This window comes from Montipora foliosa, chromosome 8 (assembly GCF_036669935.1).
Source record: "Montipora foliosa isolate CH-2021 chromosome 8, ASM3666993v2, whole genome shotgun sequence".
Taxonomy (NCBI): domain Eukaryota; kingdom Metazoa; phylum Cnidaria; class Anthozoa; order Scleractinia; family Acroporidae; genus Montipora; species Montipora foliosa.
In genome coordinates this window covers 25,499,314-25,513,580 of record NC_090876.1, presented here as the reverse complement: position 1 = coordinate 25,513,580, position 14,267 = coordinate 25,499,314, and the positions used below count along the sequence as shown (strand labels likewise).

The 14,267-nt window shown below is 39.6% G+C and overlaps 1 protein-coding gene and 1 pseudogene across 1 annotated transcript; one reads left to right on the top strand and one right to left on the bottom strand.

The window, feature by feature from the left end:
* Positions 1–3,742: 3,742 nt before the first annotated feature.
* Positions 3,743–5,257, bottom strand: LOC137968438 (ATP-dependent DNA helicase RecQ-like). The gene is made up of 2 exons (XM_068815011.1): positions 4,959–5,257; positions 3,743–4,436 (listed from the first exon to the last, which is right to left on the bottom strand). The coding sequence occupies exons 1-2, from the start codon at positions 5,255–5,257 to the stop codon at positions 3,743–3,745; spliced, it is 993 nt and encodes a 330-aa protein (XP_068671112.1).
* Positions 5,258–6,214: 957 nt separating this feature from the next.
* On the top strand, positions 6,215–7,255 carry LOC137968437 (uncharacterized; annotated as a pseudogene).
* The last annotated feature ends 7,012 nt before the right edge of the window (positions 7,256–14,267 follow it).

Below are 14,267 nucleotides of genomic sequence, written 5' to 3'. Positions count from 1 at the left end.
GTCACTAACCTGTAAGAGCCCCTTATCTTATAACCTTCCATCAGGCTCATCATTTATCACATGCACTGCAGGAAACGAACCTGATCGCAGGTTAATCAGTGTTCTCAAGATTACCTTCTTTGGCCTACTCCTCATTATATAACCCGTTATATATTATATAACCCGTTATCGTCCTTTCAATGCCAATTTTGAACCATTTCAAATGCATGTACCTACACATGATATACCATAATTAATAGAGGGGACTAGTTATGAAACCTTAGAAATTTCTTTGTTGCATGCTTTTGTTCTCTTTTTTGGCCTTGACCGTGCACAAAACAAAATAGCTGTTTACTTTGTACTGAGGAACTAACCAACAGAAACGTGTTGGTTACCTGATTCATGCATAGTGTGTGAGCGCAAAGCAAAAGACTGTGCATGGGCGTGGACTTTCCAACCTAAATCTTGGCATCATTGTTTCCCGAACTTCAAAACCAGTCCCCTGTGTTAACTATGGATATACTCAAAGTATGGGCACATTTACCGGTAATCATGCAGCCAGACTGTCACTGTTAACTCAACTCTAGAAGCAAATTATTATTGAAGGCTGCCAAGATGCATAAAGCATCCTGTTTATTGAACTTATCTGATCAGTGTGAGTGATGTGTGAATCCAACAAAATGGAGCCTACTCACAATGGTAGGTGGATTGAGTACATGTTTTTGGAAACTATCACATTAAACGTCTTGTTCTCCTTTTCCTAACTCATTCTGAGTGGTCAGCCCTTGCTCCCTCCTACATGCTGCATGGGTAATAGAGACAATTTTGGGGTCATTTTGTTCCTTCACCTTAACCCATTCACACCTAAAGTGCCGCCAGTTGGTTGGTAAAATCGTCTGGTGTCAGCCAGACTAAAGTCTAAAAGTCTCGCTCTCAGGTGGGGAAGGGTTAAATTAATTTACTCACTTGTGTTCTTAAAGGAAGTCGTCTTCCCAGTCAGAAAGTTCTTCGAATGGTATATCCACAGGTAGCCCAGGCTCACTGTGGGTGCCACATAGATAAATATAGAGAACATATGAGGCGAAGTTTAGGTCTGGAAATTTGCAAGAAAATTGAAATAAAAATCGATGAAACTTACCATGTGGTGAGCTGTTGTTGTCTTTAATACGTGCACGAAGTTTAGGGAAAAATGGTCCCCGTTCACCTTCTTTTATAGTATAGTGACAAGGTAGGAGACGGAAGCCAGTGTAGGGTTTCCAATCGACCCAAAACAAGCACGATTTTTTTCGTGAAAATCGAATCCTGTCGCTAAATAAGCACGCCAGGCTCGTGGAACATGAATTTTGCTAAACCATGAATCCACTGAAGCATCTCCAGGTAGCAACGCAAAGCCACCAGACTCTGTAGAACTTGTAAGTTAACCTGCTAAAATGGCGGCCAGAAACCGTTGTCCTCGCAAAGTATCCAATTCAACATGGCACTGAACTCGGGACGCCTGGTGACGAGTATAATAAGTTCTGGAGGGAAGGGAGTCCCAAATTGCTGAAAATAAAACTCACTGAGCAATCTGGGACTCCCCTCCCTCCAGGGGGACTTATTATACTCGTCACCAGGCGTCCTGAGTTCAGTGCCATTTTGAATTGGACACTTTGCGAGGACAACGGTTTCTGGTCGCCATTTTAGCAGGTTAACTTACAAGTTCTACGGAGTCTGGTGGCTTCGCGTTGCTACCTGGAGATGCTTCAGTGGATTCATGGTTTAGAGAAATTCATGTTCCACGAGCCTGGTGTGCTTATTTAGCGACTGGATTCGATTTTTGCGAAAAAAATCGTGCTTGTTTTGGGTCGATCGGAGTCCCTACGCTGGCTTCCGTCTCCTACCTTGTCACTATACTATGAAGGAAGGTGAACGGGGACCATTTCTCCCGAAACTTCGTGCACATCTTAAAGACAACAACAGCTCACCACATGGCACATGGTAAGTTTCATCGATTTTATTTCCATTTTCTTGCAAATTTCCAGACCTAAACTTCGCCTCATGTGTTCTCTATATTTACCTATGTGGCACACACAGTGAGCCTGGGTTACCTGTGGTATATCTACAGTTGTGCCTTGCATGAGCAAGGGGCTGATCATGGACTCAGTCATGGATGAAACTTTATATTGAATGTCCAGAGGCTGATAATCTCCAAAACATTGATGCAAGATTTCAAGGACAATAACAGTCAATCAATCAATCAATCAATTTTAATTTAAACTCACACAAACATTAATTTACAGTGTTGGAAAAAGAAAAATAGAATATACATATGAATATTTACAAATTAAATATTGAAGAGGATACATAGTACTAATGAAATATTACAATTGTGATTAAGAAGTAAAATGTTAGGGGAAAGGAAGAAACGATAAATGGTAAACAAACAGTTTTAATACAAGGTTGATTGTGAAGAGTTTGGGACACCTAAATAGCTTATGAAACTAATCGAGTAGGTGACCCAAAGGAACTAAATTTATCAGAGGGAATACAGAGAAAAATAGACAATTTATGTTAAAAGTATTTCTTTAAGATCTAACTATCCAATAATAACATATCAACTAAGAACTAATAATATTATTATAACTGTCTATAATATATTTTTTTTAAGTTTTACGAAATCTAGAGAATGGCGTTATCTGCTTGATAGTAATTGGAAGTGAGTTTCAGAGGTTGGAGCCAGTGTAATGAAGAGAGCGAATACCATATTGAGTAGTTCGAATTGATTTTATAAATAAATTTTCATTCAGTGACTGACGTGTAGGATACTCATGTATAGAGGATATCGGCTTGAAAAAATCAGAAAAACATGAAGGAACTAGCTTGTGAAACCACTGATAAACAAAAGAAAGGATTTCTGAGTGAATTATATCATTAAATTTTAACAGATTAAGAGATTTTAACAATGGTTCTGAGTGTGACATAGGTTCTGAGAATGTCAAAATTCTAGCTAATTGCTTTTGCAAAGTAGTGACAGGCTTTAAATAGGTTGGGTATGTTAAACCCCACACTTGAACACCATAGATAAGAAAGGGATAGATTAATGAATAATAAAGCATAATAAGGATATCAATGCTGACATTATACCTCAATTTCGAAAAAATTCCTACAGTTTTTGATAATTTAGAACAGAGTTCATTAATATGATTTTTCCAGGTAAGGTTTGAGTCAAAGGTAACACCTAGATATTTAACGGTGAAGACTTGCTTAATATTTACTCCATCAATTTTTAAATTCAATAACTTACTTGGCTTCAGTTTCTTTGAATGAAAAAGAATGAAATTAGTTTTTAAGATACTTAGTGCTAACCTGTTAGATTTCATCCAATAACAGTCAATTTTGGAGACGACACAAAAAAAGTCTGTAGGATATCTCTTGAAGTGAAGAGCCTATTGCAGGTGGCCACTATGGCCTCAATTACTTCGTCTGTAAATCCTTGTGAGATTGCACCACTGCTATCAAATTAAGACGCTTTCGTTTGCCGGCCAAGGCTTAATCTCAGTTCAAAAAGTGCAGCTCGCGAGTAGTTCTTATCCTCATCTGTGACAGTTCTGATTGGACCAGTGTAAGCTTCCTCAACAGGTGGTTTGTCCAAAACTGGAAGTGGCTCGCTGCATGGACCATCACCACCACAATCACAGTTTTTGTGACACCTATTACAACAATTATGCCTAGGTGTGACGCAGGTTTCATCACAAAAAGAGGAAAGGAGGGCTTTCCTGACTCTTTAGAGTCCAACACTTTGGTCATTTCCTTGTGACAGAGTGCTGTATGCTTTCCAAGATACACAATGATATTGTGTGCCACCATCACGGCCTGCGCGTCCCGCCTCCTGCAAATGACTTACAAGATCTCTGGCAGGATCAAAATGGATGACGTAAGTAACACTGGGGAAGTCAACCCCCATTCTCAGTGATGTGTTGGCAATCACGATTCGTGCTCGTCCAATACCACTTTCAAAAGAGGACTTAACTCTGTCCTTGAGTGTTTGAGGTGTCATAGAATAATATACACCAATTAAACAACGTTCAGCAATGGGTGTTTCTCCATCGACATAGGCTTTTTCACCAAGTTTTGTCAGAAGGTAACTTAGTACAAGAGCAATGTCATTCACTGTCTGACAAAAGATAATGCCATATGGACAATGCTCCCTCTCTTTTTCCAGCATCTTCACAATCCAATTCAGACAATTCAGCTCTTTGTCAGCTCGATTGACAGAAAATCTAATATTGTCCTTATTTGGACTAAGGATCACCTTATGAGGATTCGGCATTGATAGGTAGTTGATTAACCGTCTTCGCATTCCTATATCAGCCGTTGCGGTTATGCATAGGACAGGAACTTCCCCAAGAAATGATCGCATCTCATTGAGGCGTCCAAATGCTTCCCTGAACGCTTTTTTTCCTTTCTTCCCTATACCCCTGTTGAATTTAAAAGTACTTTATTTTCATAAATTTAAGATTATTTAAGAAACAGTTTTGTTAACTCCAACAAGTCAGTGACAGCCACTTCCTGTCTCTTATGAGGCCTTAGTCAGGGCTTAAATACTAAGGTATTGGCTGAGTCCTTAGCCACTAGAAGTAAAGTATTATTATTACGTAATACCATCACGTCTGCAAAACGTTGTCCACGTCCCAAAATTGAGAAACATTTTAAATTTGTTTCCACACCATTCTTTCCTGGGGACCAGAACGTATTCGATGTGGTCATATTTTCCCTCTTCCTTTTAGGCCGTCCAACACAACTTAATCTGAAATATTGAAAAAAAATTGTTGTCCTTCTAGTGAGCCCATATTTTCCTTTACCTTACAGCTTACCATGTTTCAGTTGTGTGAGCCTCGTCTATTACTAGTGCGGCGGGGTTTTCGGTGTTCTGAATCTTTCCTTTTGATGAGAGCCATTGCTTGGCACTGCCAAACACCAATTCGGTATCAGTAGCCTACGAAAGCGCTTCTTCGTCTGACAAATCTACTGCATGCATCCCAACCTTCTCCAACTTTCTTATCTGCTGGTCGCGAATTGACTCCAGAGGGCTGACAACTAAAACAGTACTTTTCTTGTCAAACACTCTTAGGGTTAGTTGATAAATAATGCTCTTCCCATAACCCGTTGGAAGAGCTGCAAGAACATCTCTCTTTTCTACCACTAATTTCTGCAAGCACTCTCTCTGCTCGTTCTTCAATGTTTGAATACCAAATAATTTAAGCGCATCTGCAAGGGAGGACTCGAAATCTCCTAGCATTGAATGTAGAAAGAGACAAGTGTTCAACGGCAAAATACAGAGACCGGAGGGAATTCCTTTTTGGCGGAAATTTGGAATTTGGCGGCAAACGAAAACGGATCGCACAACTCCACACAATAGAGTCTGATTTAGACCATGGCTGCGAGTTGCTGTGCAGCGTGTAAAGAAAACTTGGGTGTAAGAGGCGGTGCCAAGTCTTCTTCAGTTCCTCTTTACAAACACACGACAAGAAAAGAAATTATTGGCGAAGGTGGTCCAGTTCAAATTGTATCACTTGTTCAAATTGTATCAATTGCATGCACGCGTAAAATTTCAAACTGTCACAAAACATACTTTGAAATCGTGAATGGGTTAAACAATGGAGTGGAAACAAGCAGCTGTTGTGTGGCTGACGAGAAAATGCCCCTTCTCCTTGGATCGCCAACGGGTTCAACACCAGCTAAAAAACGCCTCAAAACATTGCTGGTGGAGAAGTCACATCAAGAGAATGCACGCTCAAAAAAATGCCTATTCAATACACCTACTGATATTGTAGATGAAATTTGCAACATGATGTCTTTACCTGTGTGCCAGGAAAAAAGAAATGTCCCAGTTGTTAAGGTGAGCTTTTTGCAATGGATTAAAAGATTGACTAATGTTTCACTAATTATAAATGCATAGGATATCAACACTTCTGATAACATGCAATACACAATTGCAGCTTCTGATGGAGAATGTACGGCTAAATGATTGGAAGTTGCTAAGGAGCCTGAAAAAATCCAGGCTTGAACAGAACTCAAATTGCACACTGATCTCCGGCTGATATTAAGGACTTTAAGATTCGCGACTACCGACGGTTGGACGCGCGTAGCCTGATGTCTGGGGGACTGGATCGAGTACAGAGTGTTGTGGCGTGTTGTGGCGCGAAAACTCAAATTAAGTTGCTACACTACCAACTAAATCGAATTCACTTTAAAGATGTCTTTCCAAAAAGTCAGAGATGAGCTTATTTATTGTTTTGCTGATAAAATTTTCGATGAGGAAGAGTTTTGCTCTACGATGCTTACAAGTCAACAAATTCTATTTATCCGTATTGGGAGTACAACAAATTTTTGCTTGACCTGCTGAGTTCAGATGAGTGTCTTGCCAATTTTAGAGTAGAAAAAGACGATATCCCTCGTCTCGCTGAGGCTCTCCGTCTTACCGGACGTTTTCGATGCTCTCAGGGAACACTGTGTAGTGGTCTAGAAGGTCTTTGCATTTTACTCAAACGTTGAGCCTTTCCGTGTAGATACTATGATATGATTTATCGTTTCGCTCGCCCTGTGTCAGAGCTCTGCTTGATATACAGTACTGTTTTGAGATGGGTTTACGAAAATCATGGCCGCCGACTCACATCAAGGAATCAGCAATTCTTATCACCAATATTCTTAGAGCAGTATGCGCGAGCAATTCAGCGCATGGGTCCCACCTTTGGGGAATTGCTTCGGTTTTGGTGATGGCACCGTTCGGTCCATATCAAGACCGGAGGAAAATCAGCGTATTGTTTACAATGGACATAAGCGTGTCCACGGTATAAAATTTCAGTCAGTTGCTGTCCCAAATGGTCTTATAGCAAATCTGTTTGGCCCCATTGAGGGTTGTCGACATGATGCTGGTATGCTGGACGAGTCTGGCTTACTCACAGGTCTACAAAGACACTGCCACACCCCTCATGGAGAGCAGCTCTGCGTCTATGGTGACCTGGCGTGTCCATTCAGAGAAGGAGATTATGGGAGACCATTGACACTGAGAATGCTCGCTTTTAACACTCCCATGAGCTCTGTGCGCGTATCAGTGGAGTGGCTGTTTGGCGATATCACTAACTATTTTACATTCATTCGTATTGGTATGAGTGCAGTAGGCAAGCAATATATAATTTGTGCACTCATGAGAAGTGCCCTGACATGTCTGTATGGGAATAACACATCCCAGTTTTTTGGGGTTGACCCTCCAAGCGTTGAAGCCTACTTTGCGTAACTTAATCTATAACTAATTATGATTATGATTATTAAAAATGATATGAATAGCTGAACACTGATGTATGTTTTGAACTAAAATTATCCAGTTCCGTGCTCGAGGATCCAGCATCCTTTGCAGTCACCCCAAACTACAGACCACACAGAAGAGTTGGCCGGAAAAAGGAACGCTGGATCCTTGAGCATGGTCCAGGTCTAGATATAACGAATATTCTGTTGAAGTGAGTGAAAATAAGAAGTTTATGAAAACCATGATTTTTTAGCTCACAATATCACTCCCTCTAGTGTTTGGGTCCTTTTCGAAGTGACATTCTCAAAATTATTCTAAATTTGGATTATGTTTAAAGGGACAGAAATTTGTTAATGCCAAAAAACGTAATTTCATTTCTGAGACAGGTTTTCAAAAGAGTAAACAATCCTCACTGCCAAAACAAACACTCACTGCCTTAGCGGAATTAAGATATGGGAGGCAAAATTTAGCCTAGGCAGAGTCAAGAAAGGTCAGTTGATCACATTCCACTTCTTAATTATTTTTTAAGTGGTTTTTTTTTTACAAAAATAGTAAAGAAGAGGCAAAGTCAAACATGGATAGCACTAAGGAGCAGTTACTACTAAAGCAAGTAAAAAACTTTTTGTTTTTCTGTGCTGATATCGGTGCTTGTTCATGTTTTGTTGCAAGAGTGCCAGCATCATGCTCATTTGTTGTTGCATTTGCTGGTTTTGGAGCACCATCTGCTTCTGCAGCTGGGCCTGCTTCTGTTGTTCAATTTCAATCCTTTTGGCCTCAAGGTCCATCTGCTGTCGCTTGAGATCCATTTCTTCCTCTCTTCTGGTTGACAGATATTGTAGGGGGTCTGATGCCTTTCGCCTATTCCTTTTACGACGTGGCTCAGATGACTCAGTTGACTCTTCGTCATCACTGGACTTGCCTTCCCCCCAAGTCTTCGTAGATTTTTCCCTCACCTTGAGCCCTTTCTTTCTTTGAGAGTCTGCCTTTTTGCTTGGAGCAGGTACATGAGAATCCATACGCTCTTTTATCTCCTCCATTAGAGTCTCTACTTCAGTGGAAGGAAGAACATTTATCCCAGAGGCTTTCTTCTCTTTAGCCAATTTAGCTTTGAAATCTTTAAAGCGCTTGTTAAAACGCTCTCGAACAGACCTCTGCTCTTTTAGCATTTCTGCAAATCTGGATGGGTATTGAAGTTTTCTGCCACAGCTGACCACTTGTGGCCAGATTCTGGTGTGCTGCTTTTGTGACAAAAGGGCTTCAACATCCGGGCCTCTCTCATAAGAAGCAGATCTTTCTTTTCATTTTTCTGGCAAAATACCCCTGGAAAACTGTATTTTGGGCTGAAATTCTCCTGGAAAATAAACTTTTTGACCCCTCCCTCTTGGAATTTCCAAGTGGCACCAGACACACCTCCCTTGGGAAATTTTCCATAGGTCCTCAACCCCCCTGGTACAGTTTAAAAATGCAATCAACCATTGCAAGGCTTGGGGAAAAAAGAAGGTAGTTTTGGTTGAGGTTGGCATTTTGTAAATATTCTCATATGACTATTGTCCATTTCCCCCCCAAACAATATATGGTATAACAAAAAGAACTCTAAAACTCTTCTAAACATTGAAGGGAAAGCTTAATTTAAAAAAATGGGCCACCTATTCTGTAGCCTTTAATAAACAGAAAATACACAACCAGTGAATAAAAAGGACAATCAAAGTGTAAAGTTTATTTCCAGAGTGAGAAGATGCTTATGATTTATTTTCAATAAAATGTTTGTATTTACACAAAAATAGTCAAGTTTTTGTGATAAGTTATTTGTTCTATTCTGCACAAATTTCATGACCTTTGATAAAAAAATACTAGTTACTTGTTTCTAGTCAGTGATTCATCATCGTTTTGCGGCTTGTTTGCTGGAATTATGGAACTGCATTCGTAAAAAAAGAAAGTGAATTTAAAATTAGATCCATATGACCTTTAGATGTCAATAACATTTGCCACCATCTTTGTTTCCTTTCTTTTGACACGAGGAAGCTGCATGGCTCAAGAAGTCGAAAGAAAAGAGCAAAAAATCGATGGAACAGGGGAAGTGGAAAACCTCGCTAAAAGTGTGTATTTTCTAATACAAAAACTATTGAGATTAACTATTCCTGGCTATTTGAAAGATAACTCCGTTTTTTCGTACCTTTTATCCGAACGCGTTGTCTGCGTTGTCAGCCGATTCTCGACTACGGGAATCTCGATCAAGACGCGAAACAGTAATAGGAAGGGGAGTAGACTTCAAAAACCCTTAGCCCTCGATCATTGCCACACTTTTTGTTTTTTTGTTTGATGTGTACAAGTGTTTCCCCTTTTGGATTTTGGGCACGGTACCAATATTTGGAGTAGGTACGGTAGTGAGATTCAGAGGGCCGTGCCAGATCTTTGTGCTAGTGTAAAGTGGGATTATCCATATCACTCAAACTGTACATGGTATACGAAAATGGTTGACATTTCTTAAATACACTATTTCATACTTTCATAAATCGTTTTTAACAAAAACTTGGTATTTTCTTAGATCTTTGTAGCCTATGGTTCATCAAATAGTGTAATTGAACATGAATGCAGGTGTGAAGAAGCCACCCTTGTCAAAAACCTCTGCCTGAAAGAGTACAAAACGGCAGCCCATGCACCTCTAAAACTGCCTACCTTACGACCACACTTGGCAGAAGCATTTGCACAAGAACTGAAGACGGAAATGAAAGAATACAAAGCCAAGAAAAACACTATATTCAAATATGAAAATCCGAAAAAGCTGCCAGAGTACTCCACTGAATCACTAATGAACAGAGCTTAGGAAACCAAGCCTCTTCTTCATACTGTGATAAGAGGATCTTCCAGGAAGAGCAAAGTCAATTATTTGAAGGAAAAAGAAGCACTCATCATTTCGTCATTTCTAAACACCTGGATTCCACGCTCGAACTTTGCATATCACAACAATGTCCTCCTGTGCGTCTGTTGCTGCAAAGGTGAAATCATTAACCTATTTCAAAAGCAAGGGCTGTACAGCAACAAAGAAAACACAAGAAATATGCTTGAAGAAGTATCCAAGTCATTCGACCAGAAAGTATGCAGTTGGAAAAACGAAATTTTATCACTGGGGAAGAAACGAAATCTCCTCAAAGAATACTTGAAGGGTTAACCCTCACCGAAAGACTCCGAAATGGCTATTTCAACTGTTCTGTTTTCAAATGAAACAGTTGAGGGATGTGCATCTTTCAAAGAAGACACTTTTCACGGATGTCAGAAGTTGCTTCCTTTAGATGGCCACAACATGTGCGAAGTTGATGACATCGTAACTGCTATAAAGGATCTGGAAGATGCTACCCCACCTCGGTGTAGGTAAGTGCCCAGAGAGAAGCATCAGAGGGAATGATAATTTTATAAAACAATATTAATTGATCATAGGCCTAATCCAGCACAATTCCCTTAAATGTTCCATAAAAAAACCAGCTTTTAAATGATGAGTGAGGAAGACTGTATTTTTAATTCCTCCTCTTTACCATCTTGTTATATGTGTGTGAGTGGAGGGGTAGTGATGATGGTTATGGGGACGGGGGAGGGGGGACGAGGTGAAACTCTTTTGTTATTACTAATCCTTTCTTTTGGCTGTTTACACAACTTGTTACAAATGGTAAGCTTACTTATCATTTTTCGTTTGTAGACTTGTCGGAGGCAATCTCAATCTCTCGACGGTTGCCCATGTTCAAACCCCGGAGCAAAAAAATCAGTCATTTCACTGGTTCCACGATGTTAAGGATCGTGTGGCAGTTGCAACAGAGGGTAACCGGCCTCAAAAAAGTTTAGATGGCCTATCCATGGAGGAGATACTGCTTACAGCGTCGGTGCAAGAGGAAACCATCACGGATATGATGTACAGTACCGCTCAAAGGTAAGTTGACAGTCACTCGCAAGTCGCGAAACTCAACTCGAGACTTGATTCGCAGTCCTCGAAAATTTCGAGAATCGAGTCTCGAGTCGAGTTTCGCAACTCATGAGTTGAGTCTTTCGAGTTTCGAGTCGAGAAAAATAATGAGCTTGATGCTTGACTGATCTCTCGAGAAATAAATTAGACAAGCAAAGCGCACTTGTATGTTGTACGTGCGTCGAAAAAGCGAGTCGGATATCAAGTGCGAGTAGTTCTGTTGACGAAATATGCACACAGTTCCCGTCGCTCGTTTCCTCAAAGGATCAATGAATAATCTGTTGCGATCATTTACAAAACGGCTCTCTTCACAATCGACTTGAACGTGCTACGCTTGACTTAAAAGTTAAAACCTGAAGGTTTCTTTACCCTGATAATAAACGTTATCGATCGTTGATTTTAAGCAAAGAGAATGTAATGTAATGCCTCGAGCAAGCGATCTCAAAGTTACGAAGTTGTGAAGTCAACGGTTCTCCCATCGCATTATTGGTCATATTGGTAAATCACGATTGGTTGTTTGAAATAAGTGAGGTTGCCTGGTAAGGCAGTTCCATTACGAGCGTATAAATGTTCCAAGTTTCGCTAACGTTAACATATGCAAATTTCACTTACAGAGGAAGTCACCCTCAAGCGGATGTCACGCAATGCTTTGACTTTCGATTGCAGTTTATTTCAATTATTTTACCTACTTACGAAATCATCAGAGAATATTTCTTAAGTAAGAAGAATAGCTTCCAGTGTGTAGGAACGAATCAGACACTGCAGGCATATTTACAAGTGCTCAAAAATGTAATTGTGGAAGTACACGCGCAAGCCTGACGGTCTGCGTTGGTTCGTAATTTCGATCCACTGCCTCTTCACTTTACAATACTTCGTTTTTGAAAAATAATGGTCGCACGATTTGTGTCAGTTCATGCGCAAGGTAAATGTTTCTGACAAGTTTTCATACAACAAACGAATGAAGATTTTCACATTTACTCAATTGTGCCGTGGTGTTGGCTTGAGACAGCAATACATGAATAATTGCGTATATCCGTGCGAGTTTTTAGAGCATGTTATAATATTATTTTCTCTTTCGATTCTCTTGACATCCAAAACGAGCAAGCAGAATTGCGATCATAATTGACCATTCGTCTTTTAATGATTTTGATGATAAAGTTTCAATTCAGCTTTTGTCACGATGGGAAAGACGCGGTAGTATTCGGAATTCCAGGTTGTTGATATTACAACGCCAACTTTTGAACGAGGCCCCTTTTTACTCTGATAAATTACATGTCCGTGGTCATTTTGCTAGTTTGTGACTGGGTTTGTGCCTGGGGAATGCATTGGAAACTCGTGTATTTTTTTCAGAATAAGTGAATAAGATCGCAACGTTATTTTTCTACATGCCGAAGGATAATGAAGATAATATTTTTTTCGCGGCCAAGAACATTGAAAGCTTGCTTAGAGTCAACATGAATATTGCGTACAAAGGCTCTGTTAGCGGAATTGTTCATTTCTTCTAGACGTAAATCGCTTTCTCGAGTTCTTCTCGAGTTTATACATATTCCAAAGTCCATCTTTCTCGACTCTCGATTCTCGACTCTTGATTCTTGAGCCTCGATTCTCGTGTCTCGAAACTCGAATGTCTCGACCTTCGCGATGCGAGAATCGAGTTTCGAGGATCGAGTCGAGACTGTCAACTTACCTTTGAGCGGTACTGTACATTATTCCAAGAATACTGAGCAGATACCTTTCTGCCTATTCGATCTTTCAAAAGTCAACAGTGTATCACATCCCAGTCAGAGAAGGTAAACGTAAGATATGTATCCACTTTTTAAATCGTCTTCTGTTGGCAATCGTGATTCGAAAACAAAAGCCCCATAACCATAAAAAAGCCAGCAAGGGACTTGAGATTCTGTGGCTTAACGCCAGAATAAAAAAGCATTGAGTAGCAAACAAAGAAAATTCTTCTAGACTGCAAATGTTCAATTTCATTTGGTTTCAGGTTTGTTTTGGGTTAGAATTTTTAAATTCTAATAAAGCTGCCGAAATGACGCAGATCCTTGAAAATGCTCAACGATTATATGTTCCTGTCGTGGAAATTTATGGTGAAGAGGTGATTTTGGAGAAGATCATTTTTGATGTGGACCAACTCACTTAGGAGCGCGCTAGAAATGCGCAGTGGGCAAACATGACAGCAGACTCACAAATTGTCTGCCTGGAGGGACTAGAGGCCACATTTGGAGACTGGCATTTGAAGAAAAACCTTTACAACATAAGAACACCATAATAACCAATTCCCAATCTGTTGTAATAAGCCCTTTCAGGAACATGAAATTTATTAAGGGCCTCTCCCCCGTTCCCCAATATCCCTATTTTAACAATAAATGACGAATGGTTCTTTTGAGAGTAAAAATTAGTGATAATAATTTTGAATGACGTTTCGATGATTCGTTCATCATTTTCAAATTCGTAAAAACTAAAAACTAAAAGTCAGATTCTTGTGAGTTCTTTAAATACTAAGAATGTGTGTGAAAATCTCGTTGCATGTAATTAAAAACACTGCAACGTGGAACGTAGAGGGTAACAATTAGGTACTAAATAGTTTTGCTTTGATTGAGTCAGATCGAGTGTTCAGCTGAGGTTTCTTTTCTTGGATAAAAAGCATTTCATAAACTAAGCATTCAAATTTCCCACTGCATTTCTTAAGAATGGTAAATTGTTCCTGAAGATCTTTGTTCTTCTGATTGTGATCGAAACGTCATTCAAAATTACTATCACTAATTTTTACTCTCAATTGTTTGTCGAAAACCTCCGTTATTAGAATGGTTCTTTTGCACATGTTTTACCAACCTTACATTAAGTGTGAATATGTAATAAAAACTAGTTTTTTAAAAAAATATTTTCACTGGTAGCAACAAATTCTTTATTAACTGTTACCAGTAATCCTCCATTAAGCCTCTGGAGGTTCAACACAGAGGGGGACTTCTAGCTAAATAAATACAATGCAGATTATTTGTTGCAAATAATTTCTTTGCAAATTATTGATGAATTTGAAGAAAAATGTCA

Coding starts and splice junctions, on each gene's coding strand:
- LOC137968438 (XM_068815011.1), bottom strand. CDS start 5,257: ATGCTAGGAGATTTCGAGTCCTCCCTTGCAGATGCGCTTAAATTATTT. Junction 4,437..4,958: donor TCAGACGAAGAAGCGCTTTC/GTAGGCTACTGA, acceptor TAAATTCAACAG/GGGTATAGGGAAGAAAGGAA.